Source organism: Neoarius graeffei, chromosome 19 (genome assembly GCF_027579695.1).
Source record: "Neoarius graeffei isolate fNeoGra1 chromosome 19, fNeoGra1.pri, whole genome shotgun sequence".
Lineage (NCBI taxonomy): Eukaryota > Metazoa > Chordata > Actinopteri > Siluriformes > Ariidae > Neoarius > Neoarius graeffei.
In genome coordinates, this window is record NC_083587.1 from 23,796,653 (window position 1) to 23,823,400 (window position 26,748).

The following is a 26,748-nucleotide window of genomic DNA, read 5'->3' on the forward strand; positions in this document are numbered from 1 at the left end:
GACTTTCTCTCCCGCCAAGGGGGGGGAGTCGGCTGCAGGCCGGACGGCTGCCCGGCCTGAGTCGGGCGGTGGGGGTATGTGGCAGCGGGGGCGTGGTCAAGCGCCGGTCTGTGACCGGAGGGTGGAGTCAGGGAAGGTAAGTGGCAGAATCACTACACCTGATGTCAATTAACCTGTGTTTGTGTGTCTTCCCAGTGACCGCGCCCTATATAAAGAGAGAGAGAGCAGAGGAAGAGAGCTCTCTCCTGAACCCGACGACTTGTGTGTGTGTGTGTGTGTGTGTGTGTGTGTGTGTGTGTGTGTGTGTTTAATAAGCAAGACACAACTGCAGAAAATGTAACACTTAAGCACTGCTTTATTAGGAATGTCTATATGGGACATTCCATTGACTGGGTGCCATTTGCTTGTTGTACCACTCCCAAATTACACTTAATTTGTTATATCTTTTCAACACTGATTATAATAACACACATATTTAACTATTCAAAATGTGTATTGGTCAACCTCAGGCTACGTTACAAGGTTTGGAAGTCAAAGATGGCTGCATTTTTTTCAGTCCTGTTACCAAAACTCTGAAAGTAACAGGACTGAGTTTTTAGCCTAGGATTAGCTAATACATGGAATTAAGCCACATGGTGTCATCGCTAATAGCATGACCACACTTAGCACATTCTAGTGATTTACCAAAAATCTGTATTTTTAAAATAAACAAATATCATCTAATAATAATTTAAGGAACAGGACAGTATGTTGACATTGACCTTATCAGTCAAAGTTAAAAAAATCATCAAATATACAGAAAAGTAAATGAGAGAACTAACTTTTGGTCTTCCTATGGCCTTCTTGTCAGAAGGGGTAATATGTTTGGGTAACAGGACTGAGTGAAAACCCAGGGACACGAATAAAATGTGTATTTTAACTAAGATATTGTGGATTTCTTATGAAAAAAAAAATATATTTAAACCATGGATAGGATATGGAGTCACACAACAGTGCAAAAGAAATACTGTTTCTGAAGGATTTTAATCATAATATTTCATAGTTAAGTATAAAGTTAGAGTGCGGGGACAGGTAACACATGCTATTTTTCAGTGTTTTAGGTAGTTTTTATTAATGCTTACAATTAAATATCTTAAATTTGAAATCAGATCAATGTGCAGGACATTCTGCGTAATAAGGAAATGTATTTTAAAGTACATTTTTATGTGCATTTATACATATAATTTTCTAGGGACGGAAATGGCACTGATTCGGTGGAATGGCTCATATATCCAACTGTCTTCCGAATTTCTTCCGTCATTGAACATGTGCCACGTCTGTGACGAATCTGCAGTACTGATCCAAATTAAAATAACACGTTTTCAGAATGGCGAAAGTGTTATAGTGAATGCAGAAGATACGTGTACGTTTTTCCAGCTATTTCATCATACAGATGCGGTTTATTTTATTTTGCCTACCCGCATTCGGACAAACCCCGCCCCTGTGCTATGATTGGCTAATACTTCATATTCATGATCTGTTCTGTGATTGGGCGGTGGAGAAGGGCGGAAGTGAAGAGGAGGATGAATGTCGAACAAAATAAAACAACTGTTCGGCGTCATTTCGCTTTTGATTTGTCAGCTGGGCTGTAAATTATGCCTTTAAGACTTATACATGGTTTAATTTTTTTCCCCAAAAGTATTTTTGATGTCTAGTGTGGACTAGATGAGGAGGATAAACCCAATGACTGTAGCTAACTACAGTACAAGGCGCTCGAGGGCACTGTACACATACTTCTCAGATATAATAATCATAATAATAATAATAATTCAGATGAAACATCTCATCTCATCATCTGTAGCCGCTTTATCCTGTTCTACAGGGTCGCAGGCAAGCTGGAGCCTATCCCAGCTGACTACGGGCGAAAGGCGGGGTACACCCTGGACAAGTCGCCAGGTCATCACAGGGCTGACACATAGACACAGACAACCATTCACACTCACATTCACACCTACGCTCAATTTAGAGTCACCAGTTAACCTAACCTGCATGTCTTTGGACTGTGGGGGAAACCGGAGCACCCGGAGGAAACCCACGCGGACACGGGGAGAACATGCAAACTCCACACAGAAAGGCCCTCGCCGGCCACGGGGCTCGACCCGGACCTTCTTGCTGTGAGGCACAGCGCTAACCACTACACCACCGTGCCTCCCAGATGAAACATAACTAAAATAAACATGTAGAGGACACAGATATAGAGACAGATCCTTATAAGTCATGATGCTGGCAGAAAAGACTGGTTTTTATGTGTTTTAAATCTTAGTAAAGAACTGGTTTATGACATAAATAACTGAATGGCACTGTTGCTGTAAGATACTGTCAGATATTTGTTAGCCAATACTTTTGGCCAAGAATGTGTTTTGAATGGAAAATACAAAAAACTTTTTTCATTGTATACTTTGAGATTTTAATTAAATTATAAAGTAATAAGTATTAATTAAATTATAAAGCTTATAATTTAATAATTTTGTCCAATATCCTAAAGGGTGGGGTGGCACGGTGCTGTAGTGGTTAGCGCTGTCACCTCACAGCAAGAAGGTCTGGGTTCGAGCCCCGTGGCCGGCGAGGGCCTTTCTATGCGGAGTTTGCATGTTCTCCCCGTGTCCGCGTGGGTTTCCTCCGGGTGCTCCGGTTTCCCCCACAGTCCAAAGGCATGCAGGTTAGGTTAACTGGTGACTCTAAATTGACCGTAGGTGTGAATGGTTGTCTGTGTCTATGTGTGGTGACTTGTCCAGGGTGTACCCCGCCTTTCACCCGTAGTCAGCTGGGATAGGCTCCAGCTTGCCTGCGACCCTGTAGAACAGGATAAAGCGGCTACAGATAATGAGATGAGATGAGATCCTCAAGGGTACAAATAATTCTGGAACCGGTTGTATCGGCTAATGGCACTAGTGTTCTACAACCCCGATTCCAAAAAAGTTGGGACAAAGTACAAATTGTAAATAAAAATGGAATGCAATAATTTACAAATCTCAAAAACTGATATTGTATTCACAATAGAACATAGACAACATATCAAATGTCGAAAGTGAGACATTTTGAAATTTCATGCCAAATATTGGCTCATTTGAAATTTCATGACAGCAACACATCTCAAAAAAGTTGGGACAGGGGCAATAAGAGGCTGGAAAAGTTAAAGGTACAAAAAAGGAACAGCTGGAGGACCAAACTGCAACTCATTAGGTCAATTGGCAATAGGTCATTAACATGACTGGGTATAAAAAGAGCATCTTGGAGTGGCAGTGGCTCTCAGAAGTAAAGATGGGAAGAGGATCACCAATCCTCCTAATTCTGCACCGACAAATAGTGGAGCAATATCAGAAAGGAGTTCGACAGTGTAAAATTGCAAAGAGTTTGAACATATCATCATCTACAGTGCATAATATCACTCTAGTGTTTATACTGTTTATATTGTTTGAGTGTTTAGTCTAGTTCCTATCTAGAGTGTTTATACTGTTTATATTGTTTGTTTTTTTCAATTATTCTATTTTTATTTATTGCATTGCCAGTTTGCACCGTGGGTCAGAGAGGACTGATATTTCATCTGTGCTGTATGTCGAGCATGTATAGCATATTTGACAATAAACTTGACTTGACTTGACTTGAATGTGAGTATGAATGACTGTCTGTGTCTATGTGTCAGCCCTGTGATGACCTGGCGACTTGTCCAGGGTGTACCCAGTGTTGCCAGATACTGCTGACGTTTTCCAGCCCAAAATATGTTCAAAATGCACTTAAAACCGCCCAAAATGTAAAATGTACTTGATGCCTATCTCATCTTATCTCATTATTTCTAGCCGCTTTATCCTGTTCTACAGGGTCGCAGGCAAGCTGGAGCCTATCCCAGCTGACTACGGGCGAAAGGCGGGGTACACCCTGGACAAGTCGCCAGGTCATCACAGGGCTGACACATAGACACAGACAACCATTCACACTCACACTCACACCTACGGTCAATTTAGAGTCACCAGTTAACCTAACCTGCATGTCTTTGGACTGTGGGGGAAACCGGAGCACCCGGAGGAAACCCACGCGGACACGGGGAGAACATGCAAACTCCGCACAGAAAGGCCCTCGCTGGCCACGGGGCTCGAACCCGGACCTTCTTGCTGTGAGGCGACAGCGCTAACCACTACACCACCGTGCCGCCCATACAGTATCAAAGATATTTTTTTTATTATGAAAATCCTTAAAAAAAGTCCCTGGATGTTGTGAATTTTTTTATTTTGCAAGTTAAATTTTTTGTTCATAAACAAAAATGGCAAAAATTACAACCCTCTTTCTCTCTGTTCTCCTTAGAAATGGAAACACTCTTTAAGTCTTTAAATATAGTTAAGAAAAACTCAGAAAATAACAGACTGTTGTATCTTATTAGCTCAGTAGTGAATACGTGACCTGATTGAAAAACCCTGCTTGAGCTGCTTCTGTTTCCGTTTCTTACCGGTGTACTGACCGACTTCACATGTGTCCAATCAGAGCCTGGCTTGTGTCCCCAAACCAGCAAATCCGAGTGAAGAGGCGGGTCTTAACCTACCAATCCGAACACAGGAGACTTGACCAGACCTGACCAATCCGCGCTCAGGAGGCGTGATTTTTCCAGAATACGGGTAGGAGAGGAAAATCAAGGCGGTTTGTTTCCACATGCTGCGCAGAGCGACATCAGCAGCGCTGCGGTCCGGATCCGAGCTTTCAGTCCTTTTCATCCTCCCGGGGACCAAAACCAAGCCTCAGCCGCTCTGTGCTTCACGTGTTATCATCAGACGATTCTCTCTGACGGCCTGTTTGAGCAGAACTAAGCAGAAGAGAAGTCTGTGGTTGCAGCAGCGTGAAGGACAAAACATGGACATCAGCATGGAGGAGGTTTTAGCTCCACTGAGGCAAGCAGTGAAGGAGCAGGTCAGAGAGAGCACACAGGGCTCGTTTGGGTGCAGCTTAAACCTGATTTGCATCTGCTTTAGTCATCGAGATGCTCAAGAATGAATTGATGGATGGATGGATGTGATTTCTTTTTCACTTATGAATGTTTTTACTCATTAATGTCCACTCATATGAATGATACTAATGCACCAGATGTGAGATGAATAAAACCGGAAGTGTATATGCAGTGGTTTTATAACAGCATCAGCAGCTCGGTTAGAGATTTTTATTGCTTCTGCATTGCCACGTTTATCACGGGCTGGGTGCCAGATTCCTCCTTTACAGCCCTGTTTTAACTCCCCACATAATTTCTTTTGCACTTGTATCCCACTTTCATTTCACTTTGCTGCAGTGCTGTGTTTGATGAGGCGGTGTCACAAATCACTTTCACTTCCAACAGCCTGCATGTTACGGCTGTTCCGGTTTGACTCTAGACGGTATGATGGTGTGGTGTAGAAAGATCATGGTTTCTCGAAACCAAAAACGTATCACAATTCAGAGCTCGATATTAACGGTAGTCCGACTGTCCGGGACAACCAAATGTTTGGTCTGGACAAGTCAAATCCTCACCTGCCTGTCTGCATGAGGCCACCGAGATCCGGACCTCGGTCATTTTTAAGTCAAGTCAACTTTATTGTCTCATCTCATTATCTCTAGCCGCTTTATCCTGTTCTACAGGGTCGCAGGCGAGCTGGAGCCTATCCCAGCTGACTACGGGCGAAAGGCGGGGTACACCCTGGACAAGTCGCCAGGTCATCACAGGGCTGACACATAGACACAGACAACCATTCACACTCACATTCACACCTACGCTCAATTTAGAGTCACCAGTTAACCTAACCTGCATGTCTTTGGACTGTGGGGGAAACCAGAGCACCCGGAGGAAACCCACGCGGACACAGGGAGAACATGCAAACTCCGCACAGAAAGGCCCTCGCCGGCCACGGGGCTTGAACCCGGGCCTTCTTGCTGTGAGGCGACAGCACTAATCACTACACCCCAATAAATAAAAATAGAATAATTGAAATAAACAATATAAACAGTATAAACACTCTAGATAAGAACTAGACATAGACTAAACACTCATATACACACATATATATATATATATATATATATATATATATATACACACACACATACACACATATAAATTGGAGCAAATAAACAGTCAAGGGCACTTGAGGTATAGCAGGTAAACATGAAATAAGCAGTATCAACAATAAACTAATAGCTGTTAAGGTGAGGTAGTGCGGAATAGTGCAAATGAACGAGGTAAAGCGAAATGTGCAGTCCCTGAGTTCAGTGTGTTAATGAACGTTGAGAGTATGTGTGTGTTGGGGGGGAACTGTGAGGGTGACATGTCAGATGCTGGGGGGGGGGGCTGAAAATACATTTGTACGCTAAATATTCAACTGGATAAAAAAAAGAATAACATTAAAACGGCTCTGTAAAAAGTGCATTGTTAATTATGTCTGTTTTGTGCGCGCGGCTCTGAGACCAAGAACACAAAAACGAATGAGTGTGTGACTCGGGGGAGGAACGCAGTGCAGGAGACATGTTTTTTTTTTTCATGGTAACCATCAGCGCACTTTCATGAAGCTGTTAAATTTGCATTTTCGAAGCAGCGCAGTTGTAGCCTACCTTGTTTGTGATTTTTAAAATAAATCATTCGATAAGCCAAAGCAATAAAGTGAAAAGTTTCAACTTAAGAGGATCTTGGTGGGGTTGGGTCCTCTGCGTCTGTATCTTGCGTGCGTGGGAGAGGAAGAACAGAAAAAAAACCCCAACAAGATAGGGCAGGCTATGAGAGTGTGCGAGTGCGACCCCCAAAAGAACGCAGTTCTAGACACTGCAAGCGCTCATTCTAGAGCATGTGCATGGTAACCATCAGCGCACTTCCATTCACCCCCTCCTTTAAATATGTCAAATTTTTCGGCGCGCGCTTTGCGCACGCATCACAGACCTCAGTGATTTAAAAATGCTGGCTATGGCCCTGCCTGTCTGACAGGACTAATAAGCCGTTTGCAGGAATTGGTCACGTGTCAGTTTTCCCCATAGCAACAAGCCCGTGGTGGGTGAGCTAACTTGACATTCCTTGACAGCCATAAGAGTTTGACTGGCGATGCGAAGCGATCCATTTCTATAATAGCTGTTTTTACCTTTTCTACTGTCTTTTTTGTTTGTTTGTTTGACCCGAATTTTCGTCTGTACTTGGAAAAAGTTTGTGGTTTTAACTTCTGTCGTAAGTTCAAGCAACTCATTTGCGGTAAAAGAGTTTTTTGGACTCAAGTTGGTCGACGCTGAAAGAAATTCACGTGCGAAATGGCGGAGTTCTTAGGTATGTTTTATAACTTATTATTTCTCCTTTTCTACCTTTTTTATTATTCGCTTAATGTGTGAAGATTCTTGAAAATAAATAGATATATCTGTAGATGTGTTTTTAGCTGATAAGAAGCAGATTTATTCGCATTTGAGGCCATTTTACGTCCTAAAAAGTTGATTCGCTTTAACTTACGACAGAAGTTAAAACCACAAACTTTTTCCAAGCTAATGTCAAGTTAGCTTGCCCACCACGGGCTTGTTGCTATGGGGAAAATTGACACGTGACCAATTCCTGCAAATGGCCTATTGAATATTTTGTTAAAAATCACAGACGAAACTAGTTCAGTCCCTTCAGTGAGCCGGCCATGTTATTGTTTGCGAAATTCCAGGGGAGCCGAGTACAGTGTGTGTGTGTGTGTGTGTGTGTGTAAATATAACCACGTCGTCATATTTAATTACCGATTATTAGACTTCATTGAAATGGCAATCAAATACTACAATAAAATAAATATCCGTGGTGAATCTTCATTTCATTCGGACATTCATTGTATTTTTCTTTTGTATGATTCATGATAACCATCAGAAATGTCGTAAAATATTTTGCAGGAATTTTACGCCAGTGTTTAACTAACTCACGGTTTTTCATTCACAATGTGATTCTGTCGCCCTTCTCACGTCCAGCTTGTTTTCAGACGACAATCCCGACTCTTAAAACTGCAGATCAGGCGATGGGTTATAAAAGTAACAACATACGCACCGTAACGGGGCTTTGGATAGTTTTTGTTTATTGTTAAAGTTTGAGTTTTATTGAAAATTTTTAATCATTAAAGCATAATGATGATCATAACTATATCTGCTTTTTTGATAAACTTTGTGAACCACTTTCCTTTCATTGAACTAGTAAATATATAGTAATAACAAGGTTATGGTCAGGATAAGTGAAAAATCTTGCTGTTTTTCCGACAAGTGGACGAGTGGATTAAAAAGTTAATATTTAATAAGTTGACGTTATTAGGGATTGATACCGATATGCTTTATTTGAGGGGCGACATAGATACTGATTATTTGTAAGCGAGGACACTGAAAACTGATATTTGCGGCTGATGTTCATTGACCATAATTTTGCTGTTTTGCAGTTTGAAAATTTACAAGAATTAACAATATTTAATGTGAGAACCTTTATATACAGTGCTCGAAATTCGCGGTGGTCCGGTTGCCCGAGGCGACTTAATTTGTCATTTGGCGGGTAATTCCTGTCACTAGGCAGCCCGGCTGGCTAGTTGAAAATAAAAAATATATATGAAGCGAAGATTCAGACTAGGGCTGTGCGATATATCGAATATACTCCTATATCTCCGAAAATTCTGTGTGAGATGCATATAATTATTATATCGTAAGTATCGAGTATTTTATGGTCATCTGCCGACTTGCGTTTGTTTTGTGTTTGTTGCGTTTGTTTAAAACATTTCGCGGTGGTTTTCTCCCTGTCCCTCAGGCAGTAACGTGAGAGGCTGCCTAAGGGTAAAAAAACAATAACCTCACGCACTCGCCAACCAATCCCGGGCGACATCTCGGTGCTGAAAGGAACTTGCGGGAAGATTTTCTAGTTTCGGTTTACAGCGCTGACTCAGTTCGTGCAATCGCTGGTGTTGCACAGGCTACCGTGTAAGCTCTGTCAATTTCAGCGACAAATTAAAAATGGAAGCGGACGAATTGGTTCCTAAAAGAACTAGTAAGGGGTCAGTCATCTGGCATTTTTTTGGATATCGCGAGGAGGACGTGGAACAGCAAATGCCAGTTTGTAAAGTGTGCAAAAAAAAACAACCCAGTATCAAAATACTCGGGTCTTGAAATAAATGCACATTAGTCATGAACAATGGTAACTACTCTCTTTTGTGTTATTTTTGACAGAAGTAAAATTCATACATGAACAAATTTTGGCAAGTTGATTTTCTGTTTGGCGAGTTACTTTGGAAGGTAACTAGTCCGGCTGGCTGGTGAAAAAATATATGAATTTCGAGCCCTGATATATACACACACACACTACCGTTCAAAAGTTTGGGGTCACTTTGAAATGTCCTTATTTTGAAAGAAAAGCACTGTTCTTTTCAATGAAGATCACTTTAAACTAATCAGAAATCCACTCTATACATTGCTAATGTGCTAAATGACTATTCTAGCTGCAAATGTCTGGTTTTTGGTGCAATATCTCCATAGGTGTATAGAGGCCCATTTCCAGCAACTCTCACTCCAGTGTTCTAATGGTACAATGTGTTTGCTCATTGCCTCAGAAGGCTAATGGATGATTAGAAAACCCTTGTACAATCATGTTAGCACAGCTGAAAACAGTTGAGCTCTTTAGAGAAGCTATAAAACTGACCTTCCTTTGAGCAGATTGAGGTGGGGTTTACATTAGACCGTATCAGCGGATCATCAGATTAACGTTTTTAAAACGATTCGCGTGCACACAGCAACACCAATACACGGATACGCTCGGCTCCGCAGGCATCCTGCGCTCCAAATCACTCCGCCCTGAACAGCGAGTGCCCTCTGGAGGGTGCGCACTCCGGCCCTGCGCAGCTCACAGAGCGCGCGAGTGAAGTGCACAAGCAGTGATTTGGGACTGAGCCGCTGTGTGTGTGATCCCAGCGCATATCACTTACCACTTGCAAGTGGAAGGATGGCAAGCCTAAAGACAATCATAACTACACAATGGGCAGTATTTGCAGTATTTTCTTACTTTTATACTCTTTAATGAAAGGTGATACAAGGCGGAAGTCCGCGCCGTTTTTCAGCAGTCGCGTCACATGACCAACGCCAGCGAATCAGGAAGGTGGATGTCACAGTGACGTTGTCCAATGACGACGCCAGCTAGAGCTCAGCACAGCGTATCCGCGTATTCTCAATGTTTACACAGCACCGGACCAGACACGATCCGGATTGAATATGTGGACCCTGGCGGATTCCCGTTTCCCGGCTTTTCCAGGCATTTTAATGTAAACAGACAGCGCATCCGCGAAGAAAACAAGACAGATACGGTCTAATGTAAACTTGGCCTGAGTTTCTGGAGCATCACATTTGTGGGGTCGATTAAATGCTCAAAATGCCCAGAAAAATGTCTTGACTATATTTTCTGTTCATTTTACAACTTATGGTGGTAAATAAAAGTGTGACTTTTCATGGAAAACACAAAATTGTCTGGGTGACCCCAAACTTTTGAACGGTAGTGTATATAAGCTGTGCAAAAACTATCCTGACATCAGTCGTCATTTCAAGGTGTGTCAGAGTGAGCAAGTGAAATTATACGACGGAGTGCGTTGTGCTTTTGCCGACTGCATTGTTCAACCTCGGCGTGTTTTTCCCTTTCATCAAACGCAGGTGCTGCTTCTTTCAAATGTTTCTTACAAACACTGAAAAGCCTGTTTGATCGGATTTACTTGACACTTGGTCCACATTTCCACCAGGCTAATAGCGCTGTGGGCGGGACATGGGGATAAAGAGACAAAGCAAAGTGTTGGTGGGTTGTACTCGATGCGTCATCAAAGTCTCAAGCAACCCAATAACATTCTGGGTGAGACACCGGGCCAGACTACAGAAGTGTGCGGTTTTTTTTTTTTTATTTCTGGTTGCATCAGATATGTGCATACATAACGACATAAATGCTTTTATCGGCAAGGAAACAAGTTTAAGTGTATATTGTGTATATTTCAGAGCGATCTGTATTCATACGTATTCTGCACATTGTGTACATTCTGCAGAGCACTCAATCATCACACTTTTTATTCTATTTATTACATTCTTTTTTTTTTTAACTACCCGCCCCAAACTATCTTCATGACCTGTAGATCATTGTAGTGAGCACTTCACTGCTTGCCGTACTCTGTATGATTTGTGTACGTGACAAATTCAAATTTATCCCGTCATCGTTAGAAGCTGAAAGAGACATCAGCTGTGAGGAAAGGTGGCGTTCCGAGCCAAAAACGAAATCGGACTGCTGCACGAATGTGAATTGCTGCTGAAAAATAGATTGCTGTTTTTGTTTATTTCTAATCAGTTGTCATAACGTTCTTCTGTGCGATTAAAGTTCGGAACACGCTACGAGCGGAAGCTGAGGAGGTATCATTGTAACGTGTGTTTACGTGAGGAGCAGATCATGGCATAACTGTTTTTGATTATACGTTGCGAATCAGTGGCACCGTAACAACCAGAGGATGGCAAACAGCAGGCATCTGCTTACTGCACTACACTCTGCACTTTGTAGACGTCGTTTGAGATTCAGCTCTCGTGAGAAGGGTGGAGTGATGCAAAACAGTTGGATTTCGTCTCAGTGCTGAAGACCGAACGGTTTGGAGAAGTGCCTTGGCTTCTCGCTTCTCATCCACTTAAGGCCAATTTATGCTGACAACCCAGTCCTCTCAGATAGCGTCGCAGACAGTGTCTGCGTAGCCCCCCACCTTCGCAGACGCCCTGCGCGCACCTCCCAAAAATTGTTTCCACCGCAGAAGCCTCGCAGATAGCGTCGCAGACAAGAGGGCTCTGATTGGTCCACTCTACATCCGCTGTACACGCACTTCCGCTTCCCTACTTTCCCGGTTTGTTTTGTTTTCACGACCGCCATTTTTAAAAACACGAGAGAAGATGGAGCAGCACAAAGAGCGGTTGATCGAGGAAGTGAGGAAGTACGTACATCTATACGACTCCAGTTCTAGTCATTATCAGTAACCGGAGGATAAACACTCCACTAACCACACCCACCAACTACTCCTAGCGATTTCGCGACTTCGCGCCCCCTTGCGTTGTGGCGGTGAATAACATCGCGCACGCCTATTACTCCCCGCTCAACGATAAATTACAACTGTCTGCGAAAAGCTATCTGCGAAAGCCTTGTCGCAAGAGCATGCAGAGGCCCTTAGTTACTGCAGCTCGAGGTGTGATTGCTGTGTTTTCTCCTGGTGCGCAGGGCGACCTGGTGCGTCAGATGAAAGCCGATGGCGCTCCTGACGTGGACATCACCAAAGCTGTGGCGGAGCTCAAAGCAAGGAAGAAGCTCCTCGAGGCGAAGGTGTGGGCTGTTATTTCATCATGTGCAATCACTATTCAGTTAACACTTTTATTTTTTTTGGACTGCTAATGTCTAAGTAGGATTGAAAGAAAAAAGCTAAGCACCTGAGGGTTAAGCTGACTTAAGATCTAGCAGTTTACACTAATAACTTGATTATCTAGTTCCCATGGTCACGTCTTTATTCACACAAGCTCTTTAAATGACAAATGCTGCATTTCTGACAAACACTTACGTTTTAGACCTGATCATCTGCTACTGTTTGATTTTCTCCATCCCTCCATATGCACCACGTTTATTCTCGCATTGTTCCAGGAGCTCTCACTGCAGGCTAAAGATGACCTCGTGGATAGAGTGAAGATGGAGGACACGCTGAAGAGACGCTTCTTTTACGACCAAGCGTTTGCCATCTACGGAGGTGAGGTTTCGGCACACCGAGCTTCTCACCGTTTAACGCACTCCTGATCAACATGCGGAACTGTACACAGCAGCTGGAAAGTCGGGCACTTATAATGACATGACGTTTAATTTAATGGGCGCATACAAGTGGTTTGGTGTGTGTGTGTGTGTGTGTGTGTGTCAGGTGTGAGCGGTCTGTACGATTTCGGGCCGGTCGGCTGCGCTCTGAAGAACAACATCCTGCAGGCATGGAGGCAGCACTTCATCCACGAGGAGCAGATTCTGGAGATTGACTGCACGATGCTCACGCCCGAGCCCGTCCTCAAGTGAGCGCTCACTGTACACTGTTAAATCCTTATACTGTACATCACAAAGTACTTTATGGCAGAGCTTTTTGCAGAAATTCACAGGAAATACCGAAACTGCGTTGTTACCTGTTTGGGAGGCGGAGCTTTCCAGAAAAAATGGTCGCATGGTATTGCTGGCCCAGTTGTGGAAACAGTCCTGGTGATCAGGACCATCAGGACATCGATCACAGTGATGACAGTTTTGTTAGTCGTTCCTGATTGGTCACAGTGTGTTGCTCATTGCCGATTGCTGTAGTGTCCGCTCCAAGGCAAATCACAGCTTTGTATTAATTAATTCCTTCGAGTTAAATATTTTCATACCGTAGTAACGACTAATTCACAAGGACTGCTATCTGTGCTTTACTCAGTCATACAGTGGATAGAAAAAGCAGAGCTCCTGGATACAGTTGTCTCATCTCATTATCTGTAGCCGCTTTATCCTGTTCTACAGGGTTGCAGGCAAGCTGGAGCCTATCCCAGCTGACTACGGGCGAAAGGCGGGGTACACCCTGGACAAGTCGCCAGGTCATCACAGGGCTGACACATAGACAACCATTCACACTCACATTCACACCTACGGTCAATTTAGAGTCACCAGTTAACCTAACCTGCATGTCTTTGGACTGTGGGGGAAACCGGAGCACCCGGAGGAAACCCACGCGGACACGGGGAGAACATGCAAACTCCGCACAGAAAGGCCCTCGCTGGCCACGGGGCTCGAACCCGGACCTTCTTGCTGTGAGGCGACAGTGTTGACCACTACACCACCGTGCCGCCCGGATACAGTTGTACTTTGTGCAATTAAAAAAATAACTACAGAAAAAATGTTGTTTCTCTTCCAGGACATCAGGGCACGTGGACAAGTTCGCCGACTACATGGTGAAAGATGTGAAGAACGGAGAGTGCTTCCGTGCTGATCATCTCCTGAAGGGTTTGTCTCTTTACACACACTCGAGTATACAGATCATTTTTATCCCCTGCTGGCTGAAAGGCCCGAAGGGGGATTATGTCGTGGTGATTTCCGTCCATCCGCCTGGGGAAGGGTGCTCACCTTTTGAAATCAACTCCTCTCACAATTTTTGGAGGAATTTCGCGAAACTTGGCAGGCTTCTTTGTTTTATGTCAGTAATACGCATATTGTAATTTCGTTCAGTTGGGTCACATTTTAGCAGAGTTACAGCCCTTGATTAACAAAATTATACTTTGACAATTTCATGAGTGTGTTTTCCTTCTGAAATCAACTCCTCTCACGATTTTTGGAGGAATTTCATGAAAAAAGGCCTTGTTATATGTCAGTAGTACACACGTTATTTTGTTCAATTCGGTCGCATTTTACCAGAGTTACAGCCCTTGATTAACAACCTTGTACTTTCACAATTTCATGAAGGTGTGTTTGCCTTCTGACATCAACTCCTCTCACGATTTTTGGACGAATTTCTCGAAGTTTGTTATATGACGGTAATACGCATATTGCGATTTAATTTCGTTTGTGAAAATTTGACCAGAGTTTTGACCCTTGATTAAATAACTTGTACTTTGACAATTTCATGAGGGTGTACGTTCTTCTGAAATCAACAGCTCTCACAATTTGTGGAGGAATTTCACCAAACTTGGCAAAAGGCTTTGTTATATGACAGTTATACGTATATTGAAATTTTGTTTATCCATCTCATTATCTGTAGCTGCTTTATCCTGTTCTACAGGGTTGCAAGCAAGCTGGAGCCTATCCCAGCTGACTACGGGCGAAAGGCGGGGTACACCCTGGACAAGTCGCCAGGTCATCGCAGGGCTGACACATAGAGACACATAACCATTCACACCTACAGTCAATTTAGTCACCAGTTAACCTAACCTGCATGTCTTTGGACTGTGGGGGAAACCGGAGCACCCGGAGGAAACCCACGCAGACACGGGGAGAACATGCAAACTCCACACAGAAAGGCCCTCGCTGGCCCCGGGGCTCAAACCCAGAACCTTCTTGCTGTGAAGCGACAGCGCTAACCACTACACCACCGTGCCCTCGAAATTTCGTTTAATTTAGGCAAATTTGACCAGAGTTATATCCTTGATTATTAACAAACTTGTACTTTGGCAATTTCATCAAGGTGTGCTTGCTTTCTGAAATCAACTTCCCTCACAATTTTTATTATTCCCTGCTGGCTGAAAGGCCCGAAGCGGGATTATGTCGTGGCGATGTCCTTCCGTCTGTCCGTCCCAGGAAGGGTGCTCACCTTCTGAAATGAACTCCTCTCATGATTTTTCAAGGAATTTCACGAAACTTGGCAGGATCCTTGGTTATATGTCAGTAATACGCATATTGCAATTTCGTTCAACTCAGTCGCATTTTACCAGAGTTATGGCTGAGTTACCAGCGGGGGATATTGTGCTCTCAGAGCACTCTTGTTTAAAAGTACCAGCTTGTGCGGTTTCCTCAGTGAGCTTTAAATCCTGAAATCTATTTGCTTCACAGTTCAATGCTCGGTTATGTGCTAGCTCCTTTGTCAGATTCGCGAAGGAATTTGACTGTCCTAACTACATACACTCGCCAGATCATCAACGGTCTCTGATGCATCCTTCACTACTTTTACTACACAGATTTAACAAGCAACCATATTAGACAAGATGACATGAAACAGTATTCATCTTCTTTCTTCCCTGTCAAACAGGAAATAGGAACTACTTTCAGGTTAGAACTAAAGTTCTGAGTGTGGGACTGAAGAAAGCTCGGACCACACCGCATAGGTCTGAAGAATAATTTGAGGTAGTTGCTGCTTTATCGTGTCATACCTAATTTGCACAGAGCGAAAGGGACACTGTGTGATTAAGGAAGCTAGTCGAGATACTTTGGGTGCTTGTGACCCATAATGAACCTCCTACCTTGTCCTGAGCGCACACATTCCCTCGAAGCAGGTCTTCTAATGTAAAACTGCTGGTCTGACTCCATTACACTGTTTATTATGTGTGTTATATCTGGGAAATGAAAAGGGTTGTTGTGGGTTTTTTTTTTTGTTTTTTGTTTAGTCAACATTTAAAGAGAATCCTGGGTGATTGAGTCTGTGGTTGTACTTTTAGTACTCTGTGTAAACTAAATTAGATTTATAGTCCTAGTTACGTTCGAGTCCTGTGGCCGGCGAGGGCCTTCCTGTGCGGAGTTTGCATGTTCTCCCCGTGTCCGCGTGGGTTTCCTCCGGGTGCTCCGCTTTATTCTGTCCTACAGGGTCGCAGGCAAGCTGGAGCCTTTCCCAGCTGACTACGGGCGAAAGGCGGGGTACACCCTGGACAAGTCGCCAGGTCATCACAGGGCTGACACATAGACACAGACAACCATTCACACCTACGGTCAATTTAGAGTCACCAGTTAACCTAACCTGCATGTCTTTGGACTGTGGGGGAAACCGGAGCACCCGGAGGAAACCCACACGGACACGGGGAGAACATGCAAACTCCGCACAGAAAGGTCCTCGCCGGCCACGGGGCTCGAACCCGGACCTTCTTGCTGTGAGGCGACAGCGCTAACCACTACACCACCGTGCCACCCAACTGTATAACTTTAAAGTTTAAATAGACATTGTGAAGAAATCGTATACAAGTAATGTGGACATTAGGAAAAGGTCAGATGATAAGATAAGATCTTGATAAGATATACAGTGGGGCAAAAAAGTATTTAGTCAGTCACCAATAGTGCAAGTTCTCCCACTTAAAAAGATGAGAGAGGCCTGTAATTTTCATCATAGGTATACTTCAACTATGAGAGACAGAATGGGGGGAAAGAATCCAGAAAATCACATTGTCTGTCTGATTTTTTAAAGAATTTATTTGCAAATTATGGTGGAAAATAAGTATTTGGTCAATAACAAAAGTTCATCTCAATACTTTGTTATATACCCTTTGTTGGCAATGACAGAGGTCAAACGTTTTCTGTAAGTCTTCACAAGGTTTTCACACACTGTTGCTGGTATTTTGGCCCATTCCTCCATGCAGATCTCCTCTAGAGCAGTGATGTTTTGGGGCTGTCGCTGGGCAACACGGACCTTCAACTCCCTCCAAAGATTTTCTATGGGGTTGAGATCTGGAGACTGGCTAGGCCACTCCAGGACCTTGAAATGCTTCTTATGAAGCCACTCCTTTGTTGCCCGGGCGGTGTGTTTGGGATCATTGTCATGCTGAAAGACCCAGCCACGTTTCATCTTCAATGCCCTTGCTGATGGAAGGAGGTTTTCACTCAAAATCTCACGATACATGGCCCCATTCATTCTTTCCTTTACACGGATCAGTCGTCCTGGTCCCTTTGCAGAAAAACAGCCCCAAAGCATGATGTTTCCACCCCCATGCTTCACAGTAGGTATGGTGTTCTTTGGATGCAACTCAGCATTCTTTCTCCTCCAAACACCACAAGTTGAGTTTTTACCAAAAAGTTCTATTTTGGTTTCATCTGACCATATGACATTCTCCCAATCCTTTTCTGGATCATCCAAATGCTCTCTAGCAAACTTCAGACGGGCCTGGACATGTACTGGCTTAAGCAGGGGGACACGTCTGGCACTGCAGGATTTGAGTCCCTGGCGGCGTAGTGTGTTACTGATGGTAGCCTTTGTTACTTTGGTCCCAGCTCTCTGCAGGTCATTCACTAGGTCCCCCGTGTGGTTCTGGGATTTTTGCTCACCGTTCTTGTGATCATTTTGACCCCACGGGGTGAGATCTTGCGTGGAGCCCCAGATCGAGGGAGATTATCAGTGGTCTTGTATGTCTTCCATTTTCTAATAATTGCTCCGGCAGTTGATTTCTTCACACCAAGCTGCTTACCTATTGCAGATTCAGTCTTCCCAGCCTGGTGCAGGTCTACAGTTTTGTTTCTGGTGTCCTTTGACAGCTCTTTGGTCTTGGCCATAGTGGAGTTTGGAGTGTGACTGTTTGAGGTTGTGGACAGGTGTCTTTTATACTGATAACGAGTTCAAACAGGTGCCATTAATACAGGTAACGAGTGGAGGACAGAGGAGCCTCTTAAAGAAGTAGTTACAGGTCTGTGAGAGCCAGAAATCTTGCTTGTTTGTAGGTGACCAAATACTTATTTTACTGAGGAATTTACCAATTAATTCATTAAAAATCCTACAATGTGATTTCCTGGATTCTTTCCCCCCATTCTGTCTCTCATAGTTGAAGTGTACCGATGATGAAAATTACAGGCCTCTCTCATCTTTAAGTGGGAGAACTTGCACAATTGGTGACTGACTAAATACTTTTTTGCCCCACTGTATAAATGTTTTTATTTAACTCAATATATTGAATATATGAAAATTTGAATTATTAATGGAACTGTAACTATGGATTTTAATGGACTTTTTTTAGAAAAACAAGTGATGTTGACAATGAGTAATACCCAGTCCCCATAAAATGTACATATTATTTTGAATTAATGCAATACGCATTGATTTTGATACATATTGTTCTATAACAGGATAAAGCGTCTAGAGATAATGAGATGAGATATTGTTCTATATAATGGTGTTTTTATTTCAATAAGTATGAAAATAGGCATCAGGTGTTAACTACAGCTCAGATTGCAGGAAATGGGGTGTGTAAAGTCTCATTTAAAAAAAAAATTTCACGGGGGGTGTTCCCCTGGACCCCCCTTATTACTTCTGGCGCCTTTGGCGCCCTCAGGACATTTTACAGACTTTCTGCTTTTTTCATCAGGACCCACTCTCATCCCTGCATATTTGTGTTTTATGTGATGTAGCTCATCTTCAGAAGCTGATGAGTGACAAGAAGTGCACACAGGAAAAGAAGAGTGAAATGGATGACGTCATCACTCAAGTAAGTCCTGCAATCCTATTTCCCATCAGAGCTGAGTTCAATTGATTCTGATTCACCGACTGTAACGATTCATCTAGTTCATGATTTGATTTGATTCGTGATATTCAGTTCATGATTGGATTTTCCCATATTTTTTTGAAAACTAAAAAAATTAAATGAAAAATTGATTACCCAAGGAAAAAAACCCCACACAAGTTGTTTTCATGTTCTTTACCAACTTAAATATTCCTTTTGTTAAATTAAAAGGAAATCCTTTTGATTTATTTTCTTATTAACCAACAATAATTGACCCACATTTGTAAAGGTTGGAGTGAAATATAACAGCCTGTTAACTAAAATGTTCCTTTTATTAAAAATGAAGAAGTTGATAACAAATAGGCCTTTTCTGAATAAACTTTCATGAACATTTGTACTGCCCCCATTTGCTTCTCTTCACCTTTCAGCAGTCTGTAAAAAGAGAGCTCTGATTTATTGTTAAACATGCAATAATAGTTTGTTATACATACGAAGGATACGATGCTGCCGAGAAATAACTTGTAAGCTAATCTAGCTAGGGAGCAAACTTAAGCTTATTTGTTAAATTTATTTGTATAGTCAATCACGCAACAACTCTTTCCCATTTTACATCTGCTTTTTGTGTTTTCACCACTGAGCTCTATGTAAAATCTGGAGCGCTCATTGGCTCGTCATTAGTGAAGCCATCTGGCCACCATCTTACCACTTGAAATACCAGAGTGTATTTGGCTGATGCGTTAAACCGTCGTATCTAGAGATCGACCGATATGTTTTTTTTTTTTTTTCCAGGACCGATACCGATTATTATGGAATTGGGATGCCGATAACCGATATGTGCAACCGATTAAATGTAAACATTATAATTCACATGAAATTAAACATAGCACACACTGACACAGACCTTCATATCCATAAAATGTATGTTTAATTGTAAAATTGAACATGAAATTTTGTGCAGGGAGATGCCAGCAGCATTTGTACAATAAAGTCAAACATTAGTTAGAATAAAATGAGAAATAAAATAATAATAAAATAAATATTCACCGATTAAAAAAATAAATCACTCCCTACTATATTACAGCTCATCATTTTCAGTGGAAAATAAATGAAAATACACTCTGGATTCTTTTACACTAAGAACTAAGTAAGACTTACCAACTTCAAGTAGTTTTTAAATAACAAATCAAGTGTAGGGAGCTGCCTGCAGCATTTTTTAAAAAGTAAAATCAAACATAAAGTAGGTGATCACTCCCTATTATGTAACAACTTAACAAGTAACCATCTACATTCTAATGCTTTTAATGCCCAAGCCTAATATTCCCAATTTAGGAGGATTATATTGTAGTGAAGGAAGCATTACATGTAGGTGGGGTTTACATTAGACCGTATCAGCGGATCATCAGATTAACGTTTTTAAAACGATTAGTGTGCACACAGCAACACCAATACACGGATACGCTCGGCTCCGCAGGCATCCTGCGCTCCAAATCATTCCGCCCTGAACAGCGAGTGCCCTCTGGAGGGTGCGCACTCCGGCCCTGCGCAGCTCACAGAGCGCGCGAGTGAAGTGCACAAGCAGTGATTCGGGACTGAGCCGCTGTGTGTGTGATCTCAGTGCATATCACTTACCACTTGCAAGTGGAAGGATGGCAAGCCTAAAGACAATCATAACTACACAATGGGCAGTATTTGCATCAGTATTTGCAGTATTTTCATACTTTTATACTCTTTAATGAAAGGTGATACAAGGCGGAAGTCCGCGCCATTTTTCAGCAGTCGCGTCACATGACCAACGCCAGCGAATCAGGAAGGTGGATGTCACAGTGACGTTGTCCAATGACGATGCCAGCTAGAGCTCAGCGCAGCGTATCCGCGTATTCTCAATGTTTACACAGCACCGGACCAGACACGATCTAGATTGAATACGTGGACGCTGGCGGATTCCCGTTTCCCGGCGTTTCCAGGTGTTTTAATGTAAACGGACAGTGCATCCGCGAAGAAAACGAGACAGATACAGTCTAATGTAAACTTGGCCGTAGTTTCAGCAAGACTAGTTGGTTGTAGGCTAATTCAAGTGCTTCCTTCCGTAAGCTAAGTTTGCCTGGCTACACAGATGCAAATGGACAATTTTAACGAGTAGTAGATGAAGAATGTAAACATATAATGATGTTGTGCTTTTGTAACTTGTGTGTTTGTGACTTATTGCGGCGGAAGCAGCGTGTCCTTACCTTGAAGTGGGATCTGCTTCTGCCCGAGTGCCCGTACGGCCGCCTTGAAACAGTTCACAGCGTTTTGCTACGCGTGTTGATTGGCTGTATCCCTTGTGCCGCTTCTGCCCGAGTGCCCGTACGGCCGCCTTGAAACAGTTCACAGCGTTTAGCTACACGTGTCGATTGGCTATATCTCTTGTGCCAAACAAATCAGATGTTGTGGTGGGCGGGACCGTGTTCTTGAACTCGGAGAGGCGAGTGCAGGAAAGGACGTGCAGTGACGGTCGCGTTAGGAACAAAATGGCTGCAAAAAGGCATGTTCTCGGCATATCAGTGGAAATTATGGCCGATACCGATAACCCTAAAAATGCAGAATATCGGCCGGGCCGATTATCGGTCGACCCCAGTCGTATCCAGTCCAACTTGCCCCAAGAAAAGTATCTCCTGACATTTTTCCCTTTCATTACCTCCTTATTTTCTCACCTTTACCCCCATTCCTTACATATCTTTATAGCACTCCCCTTCACTGTTAGTTTTTTTTTTCCTTTTCGAGTCCAGTTTCTGATTATTTGTTTGAATGTTTCTTTTACTACTATAATTATTTTCGAGAGATTATTTCAATTTTTCTCTTATACAGTGTATCTCTCGCTTTTGTATAGTTTTTTTTTCTCTCTCTTTTTTATTTAACAAACACAAAGGCTATACAATACTTGCTTTCTGTTTAGGACAGTTGTTGAAACAGGATTATTTTCTCATGTTATTTGCCATTTTCACTTCATTCTCACAGTCATGTCTTAATGGTATTTATTGGTCACATAATTCACTGTCACAATATTCATGCAGCTTGTGACCAATAAATACTGTTAAGACATGACTGAGAATGAAGTGAAAATGACAAATAACATGAGAAAATAATCCTGTTTCAACAACTGTCCTAAACAGAAAGCAAGTATTGTATAGCCTTTGTGTTGGTATAATAGATAGATAAAAAGGGAGAAGAAATATACAAAAGAGAACGATGCACTCTATAAGAGAAAAGCTTAAATAATCTCCATTGAAGTAATTATAGTAGTTAAAGAGCCATTCAAAAAAAATGAGACTGAACTGGAAAAGGGAAAAAAATAATAACAGTGAAGGGGAGTGCTATAAAGATATGTAAGGAATGGGGGTAAAGGTGAGAAAATATAAAAGGAGGTAGTGAAGGGGGGAGGGGAGTCAGGAGATACTTTTCTTGGGGCAAAGTCGATCGGATACGACGGTTTAACACAAAAGCCAAACACATGCTATGTGAGTGGTAAGGTGGCGGCCAGATGGCTTCACTCCTCTCTACAGCGGGGAATAGGCTATGAGCTCTCCAGATTTTATATACAGCTCAGTGGGTTTCACAGCATTAGAGCTGTGTTATTTCTGCCTTGGGTGAAGTCGCGTGCATTCCCGGTATTGTATGATGTTCAGCCCTCTGCTGTCTAAACAATGCAATTGCAGCTAAGAAAAACTGAGTTTATGCAGCCCAATAATAATGACAATTAATTTTTCTATTTTATCAATTCGCATTGTAACAATATATCATTACATGCCTAGTTATGATACAAATAAAAAGCATTTAACAAACAAATTTGAGGTACGTAACATGAAAGAATGAATAAAAATTAAAACAACAATAAAAACTGTATTATATCGAAAACCCTTCTGTGTAGCTTCGTGCTTGAGCTGCGGCCTAAATACGACCTTGTTTGCAACATATTGTGGTTGAAATCTTTGCTTCAGAAAACGCAATCATTTATCTCATCTCATCTCATTATCTGTAGCCGCTTTATCCTGTTCTACAGGGTCGCAGGCAAGCTGGAGCCTATCCCAGCTGACTACGGGTGAAAGGCGGGGTACACCCTGGACAAGTCGCCAGGTCATCACAGGGCTGACACATAGACACAGACAACCATTCACACTCACATTCACACCTACGCTCAATTTAGAGTCACCAGTTAACCTAACCTGCATGTCTTTGGACTGTGGGGGAAACCGGAGCACCCGGAGGAAACCCACGCAGACACGGGGGAGAACATGCAAACTCCGCACAGAAAGGCCCTCACCGGCCACGGGGCTCGAACCCGGACCTTCTTGCTGTGAGGCGACAGCGCTAACCACTACACCAATGTGCCGCCCGCAGTCATTTATCTCATCTCATCTCATTATCTGTAGCCGCTTTATCCTGTTCTACAGGGTTGCAGGCAAGCTGGAGCCTATCCCAGCTGACTACGGGTGAAAGGCGGGGTACACCCTGGACAAGTCGCCAGGTCATCACAGGGCTGACACATAGACACAGACAACCATTCACACTCACATTCACACCTACGGTCAATTTAGAGTCACCAGTTAACCTAACCTGCATGTCTTTGGACTGTGGGGGAAACCGGAGCACCCGGAGGAAACCCACGCGGACACGGGGAGAACATGCAAACTCCGCACAGAAAGGCCCTCGCTGGCCACGGGGCTCGAACCCGGACCTTCTTGCTGTGAGGCGACAGCGCTAACCTCTACACCACTGTGCCGCCCGCAGTCATTTATATTAAACGGAATGTGAGGTGGAAAATGAGCCGTGTGAATGAAGTGCCATCTGTAGGTTAGAATAGGAAGTGCATGATTTTATAGCTGAAAATACCATTATAACTGATTACGCTTTACTGTTTGTCTCTACAGATGGACAACTACACTCAGCAGGAGCTGGCTGATCTGTTTGTGAAATACAACGTGAAGTCACCCAGCACAGGAAATGACCTCACACCACCCATCTCATTCAACCTGATGTTCCAGACCTCCATCGGTCCTGGAGGTAACATGCCAGGGTGAGTCGAGCCAACTGCCAAACATCCAAAGAGCTGAAAATACAGCTTCCTCTAAAAGCAGTTATGCCACAGCACTCTTTATTGGAAAATAAATCAACATCAGATGGTAACAGTAATTCATGATACACCAAGCCTTTTCTTACTCATTTATTATATTTGTTTAATTTCTGCAGCTATCTGAGGCCTGAAACTGCTCAGGGAATCTTCCTTAACTTCAAACGCCTGCTGGAGTTCAACCAGGGCAAGCTGCCATTTGCTGCTGCTCAGATCGGAAACTCTTTCAGAAATGAGATATCTCCTCGCTCGGGCCTTATTCGTGTCAGGTAGATGAGCTGCAGTTCATTACCAACCATTATCTCTTCATGTTGTGAGTGTAGGATTCATTTGTGTGTGTGTGTGTGTGTTTCAACTTTCTTAGAGAGTTCACGATGGCTGAGATTGAGCATTTTGTCGACCCAAATGAAAAGGTGCATTCCAAGTTCTCCAACGTTGCTGATCTGGAAGTCTTGCTGTACTCATCCAAAGCACAGACCAGTGGTCAGTCAGCGCAGATTATGAAGCTGGGGGATGCAGTGGAGCAGGTGAGGAATTATTATGCACCTATTTCCAGTAAAAAAAAAAAAGAGAGAGAGAGAGAGAAAATACTGCGTGTTGTCATTTAGCAGCGCGGTAAATTCCTGCTTCTTCTTTATCGTTTTTGTCCTCAGTGTACACCAGCTTCTCTAACCAAATTCATGTGTTTTAAGACCGAAGTATTGCTGATTGGGTACACTTGCTCTTAGAGGGGTTTTGAGTGTTGGTGTATATAGGCTGCTGATAAGAAGATTGCTGACAGCAATGCTCAGGTCTCAATCAAAAAATTCATTAATGTCCAGCGCCTTGAAAAGTTTTTAGTTTGGTTGACACTTCCACCTGATTTTAGGGTGTTATCAACAACTCTGTTCTGGGCTACTTCATCGGGAGGATCTACCTCTACCTGACGAAAGTCGGTCTGGCAAAAGACAAAGTGCGTTTCCGTCAGCACATGGACAACGAAATGGCCCACTACGCCTGTGACTGCTGGGACGCCGAAGCCAAAACCTCCTACGTATGTCCTTAAAGCTGTGAAATATTCCGATACATGCAGTCATTACCCTGAAGTGTCATGGTTTATTATTCGTTTGTTGGCTTGCAGGGCTGGATTGAAATTGTGGGCTGTGCCGACCGCTCATGCTATGACCTCACATGCCACGCACGGGCTACCAAGGTCCCCCTGGTTGCTGAGAAACCTCTGAAGGAACCCATATCCTTGGATTGAAACATCAGGCATTATTCTGTGCAGGGATGCAAACGGCGCGCCTTTTGGCGGATGCCGCCTTTTTCACGGCTGAATCGCACAGATCCGATTTTTTTTGGGGGGGGGGGTTGGAGTGTCTGATTATAATTTCATCAAAGTAAATTCTGTATATAAGCAAATGCGGTTACAGTCCATGAAACATAGGAAGTATAAGTATGAGAAGAAAACAGTAAATCAGAAAGCTGCGCAGCTTTCGCGCAAACGTGCGCAGCTTTCTGATTTACTGTTTTCTTCTCATACTTATACTTCCCATGTTTCATGGACTGTAACCGCATTTGCTTATTTAGTAATTTTAATACAGAATTTACTTTGAAATTATAATCGGATACTCCAACCCCCCCCCCCCAAAAAATCAGATCTGCGCGATTCAGCCGTGAAAAAGGCGGCATCCGCCAAAAGGCGCGCTGTTTGCATCCCTGTAAATGGGATTTGTTAAAATTTGATCAGGTTTATATTTAATCGATTTTGTTCTTAACTGCTTTCCACAAAGTTGTCAGTGTGGTGCAGTTTGACCCGAACAAGGGAGCCATCGGCAGAGAATACAAGAAAGACGCCAAGCTGGTCATGGAGTACCTTGCCGTGTGTGATGAGTGTTATATCACAGATCAGGAGAAGCTGCTGAGTGAGAATGGGTGAGAATCAGTCTTATGCTGAGCTATTAAGGGGTTAAACAGATCGACTGACTGTAGTGATGATCAGTGGGAAAACAGGGTGCGATGTCCTTTGAGTATGTTGTTGCTCTGTGCAGTGAGTTCACCATCGAGACTGAAGGCAAGACCTTCAAAATCACAAAGGACATGGTGAGCGTCAAGAGGTTCCAGAAAACGCTGCATGGTGAGATAAAGGATCTTTGAGATTTAAACCATGTCCTGTTTATACCTGGTTGTTTCATGTTTCTTGAGTATCAGGATCATATCCAGGTAGGGATTCAGTATACAGGTGTCAGCTTGCGAAAACCCTTCATGTGGTCAAATGTTTGACGTTTTCTCCTTTATATAGTCCTGACGGGAAATATTTTATCTTTTGCATGCTTGGGAAACAGAAGGAAAGTTCTAGCAATCTTTTTCATTCAAAAGTGAATAAATGCAATTTTCTTCCTTCCTTTAAGATTTAATTCCAATCCAAATCCAATGGGGCGGCACGGTGGTGTAGTGGTTAGCACGGTCACCTCACAGCAAGAAGGTTCTGGGTTCGAGCCCAGCAGTTGATGGGGGGCCTTTCTGTGAGGAGTGTGCGTGTTCTCCCCGTGTCTGCGTGGGTTTCCTCCGGGTGCTCTGGTTTCCCCCACCATTCAAAGACATGCGGTTAGATTAAAAACATTTTTTTTTTTTTTTTACATCTGAGTTCTGAGCCTGTTGATGCCATCTAAAAGACGAAAAGCGGCTCTAGGAATTTATAGTAATATAAATTACATCGCAATCGCATTGTCATCTGACTATCGTTA

General features: G+C 43.0%; 1 protein-coding gene across 2 annotated transcripts in view; it reads left to right on the forward strand.

The window, feature by feature from the left end:
* Window positions 1–4,656: 4,656 nt before the first annotated feature.
* Window positions 4,657–26,748, forward strand: part of gars1 (glycyl-tRNA synthetase 1) — a 33,279-nt gene continuing 11,187 nt past the window's right edge. Inside the window, exons 1-13 of one of the 2 annotated variants that reach the window (XM_060899899.1) lie at window positions 4,657–4,935; window positions 12,242–12,343; window positions 12,656–12,758; window positions 12,924–13,065; window positions 13,929–14,017; window positions 18,824–18,900; window positions 23,823–23,968; window positions 24,142–24,291; window positions 24,387–24,549; window positions 24,891–25,055; window positions 25,143–25,249; window positions 25,790–25,936; window positions 26,053–26,138. In XM_060899899.1, the coding sequence (XP_060755882.1) occupies window positions 4,681–4,935; window positions 12,242–12,343; window positions 12,656–12,758; window positions 12,924–13,065; window positions 13,929–14,017; window positions 18,824–18,900; window positions 23,823–23,968; window positions 24,142–24,291; window positions 24,387–24,549; window positions 24,891–25,055; window positions 25,143–25,249; window positions 25,790–25,936; window positions 26,053–26,138 (1,732 nt within the window). In that variant the 5' untranslated portion in view covers window positions 4,657–4,680. The remainder of the gene's footprint in view (window positions 4,936–12,241; window positions 12,344–12,655; window positions 12,759–12,923; window positions 13,066–13,928; window positions 14,018–18,823; window positions 18,901–23,822; window positions 23,969–24,141; window positions 24,292–24,386; window positions 24,550–24,890; window positions 25,056–25,142; window positions 25,250–25,789; window positions 25,937–26,052; window positions 26,139–26,748) is intronic. The other variant, XM_060899900.1, reaches the window with a different exon arrangement.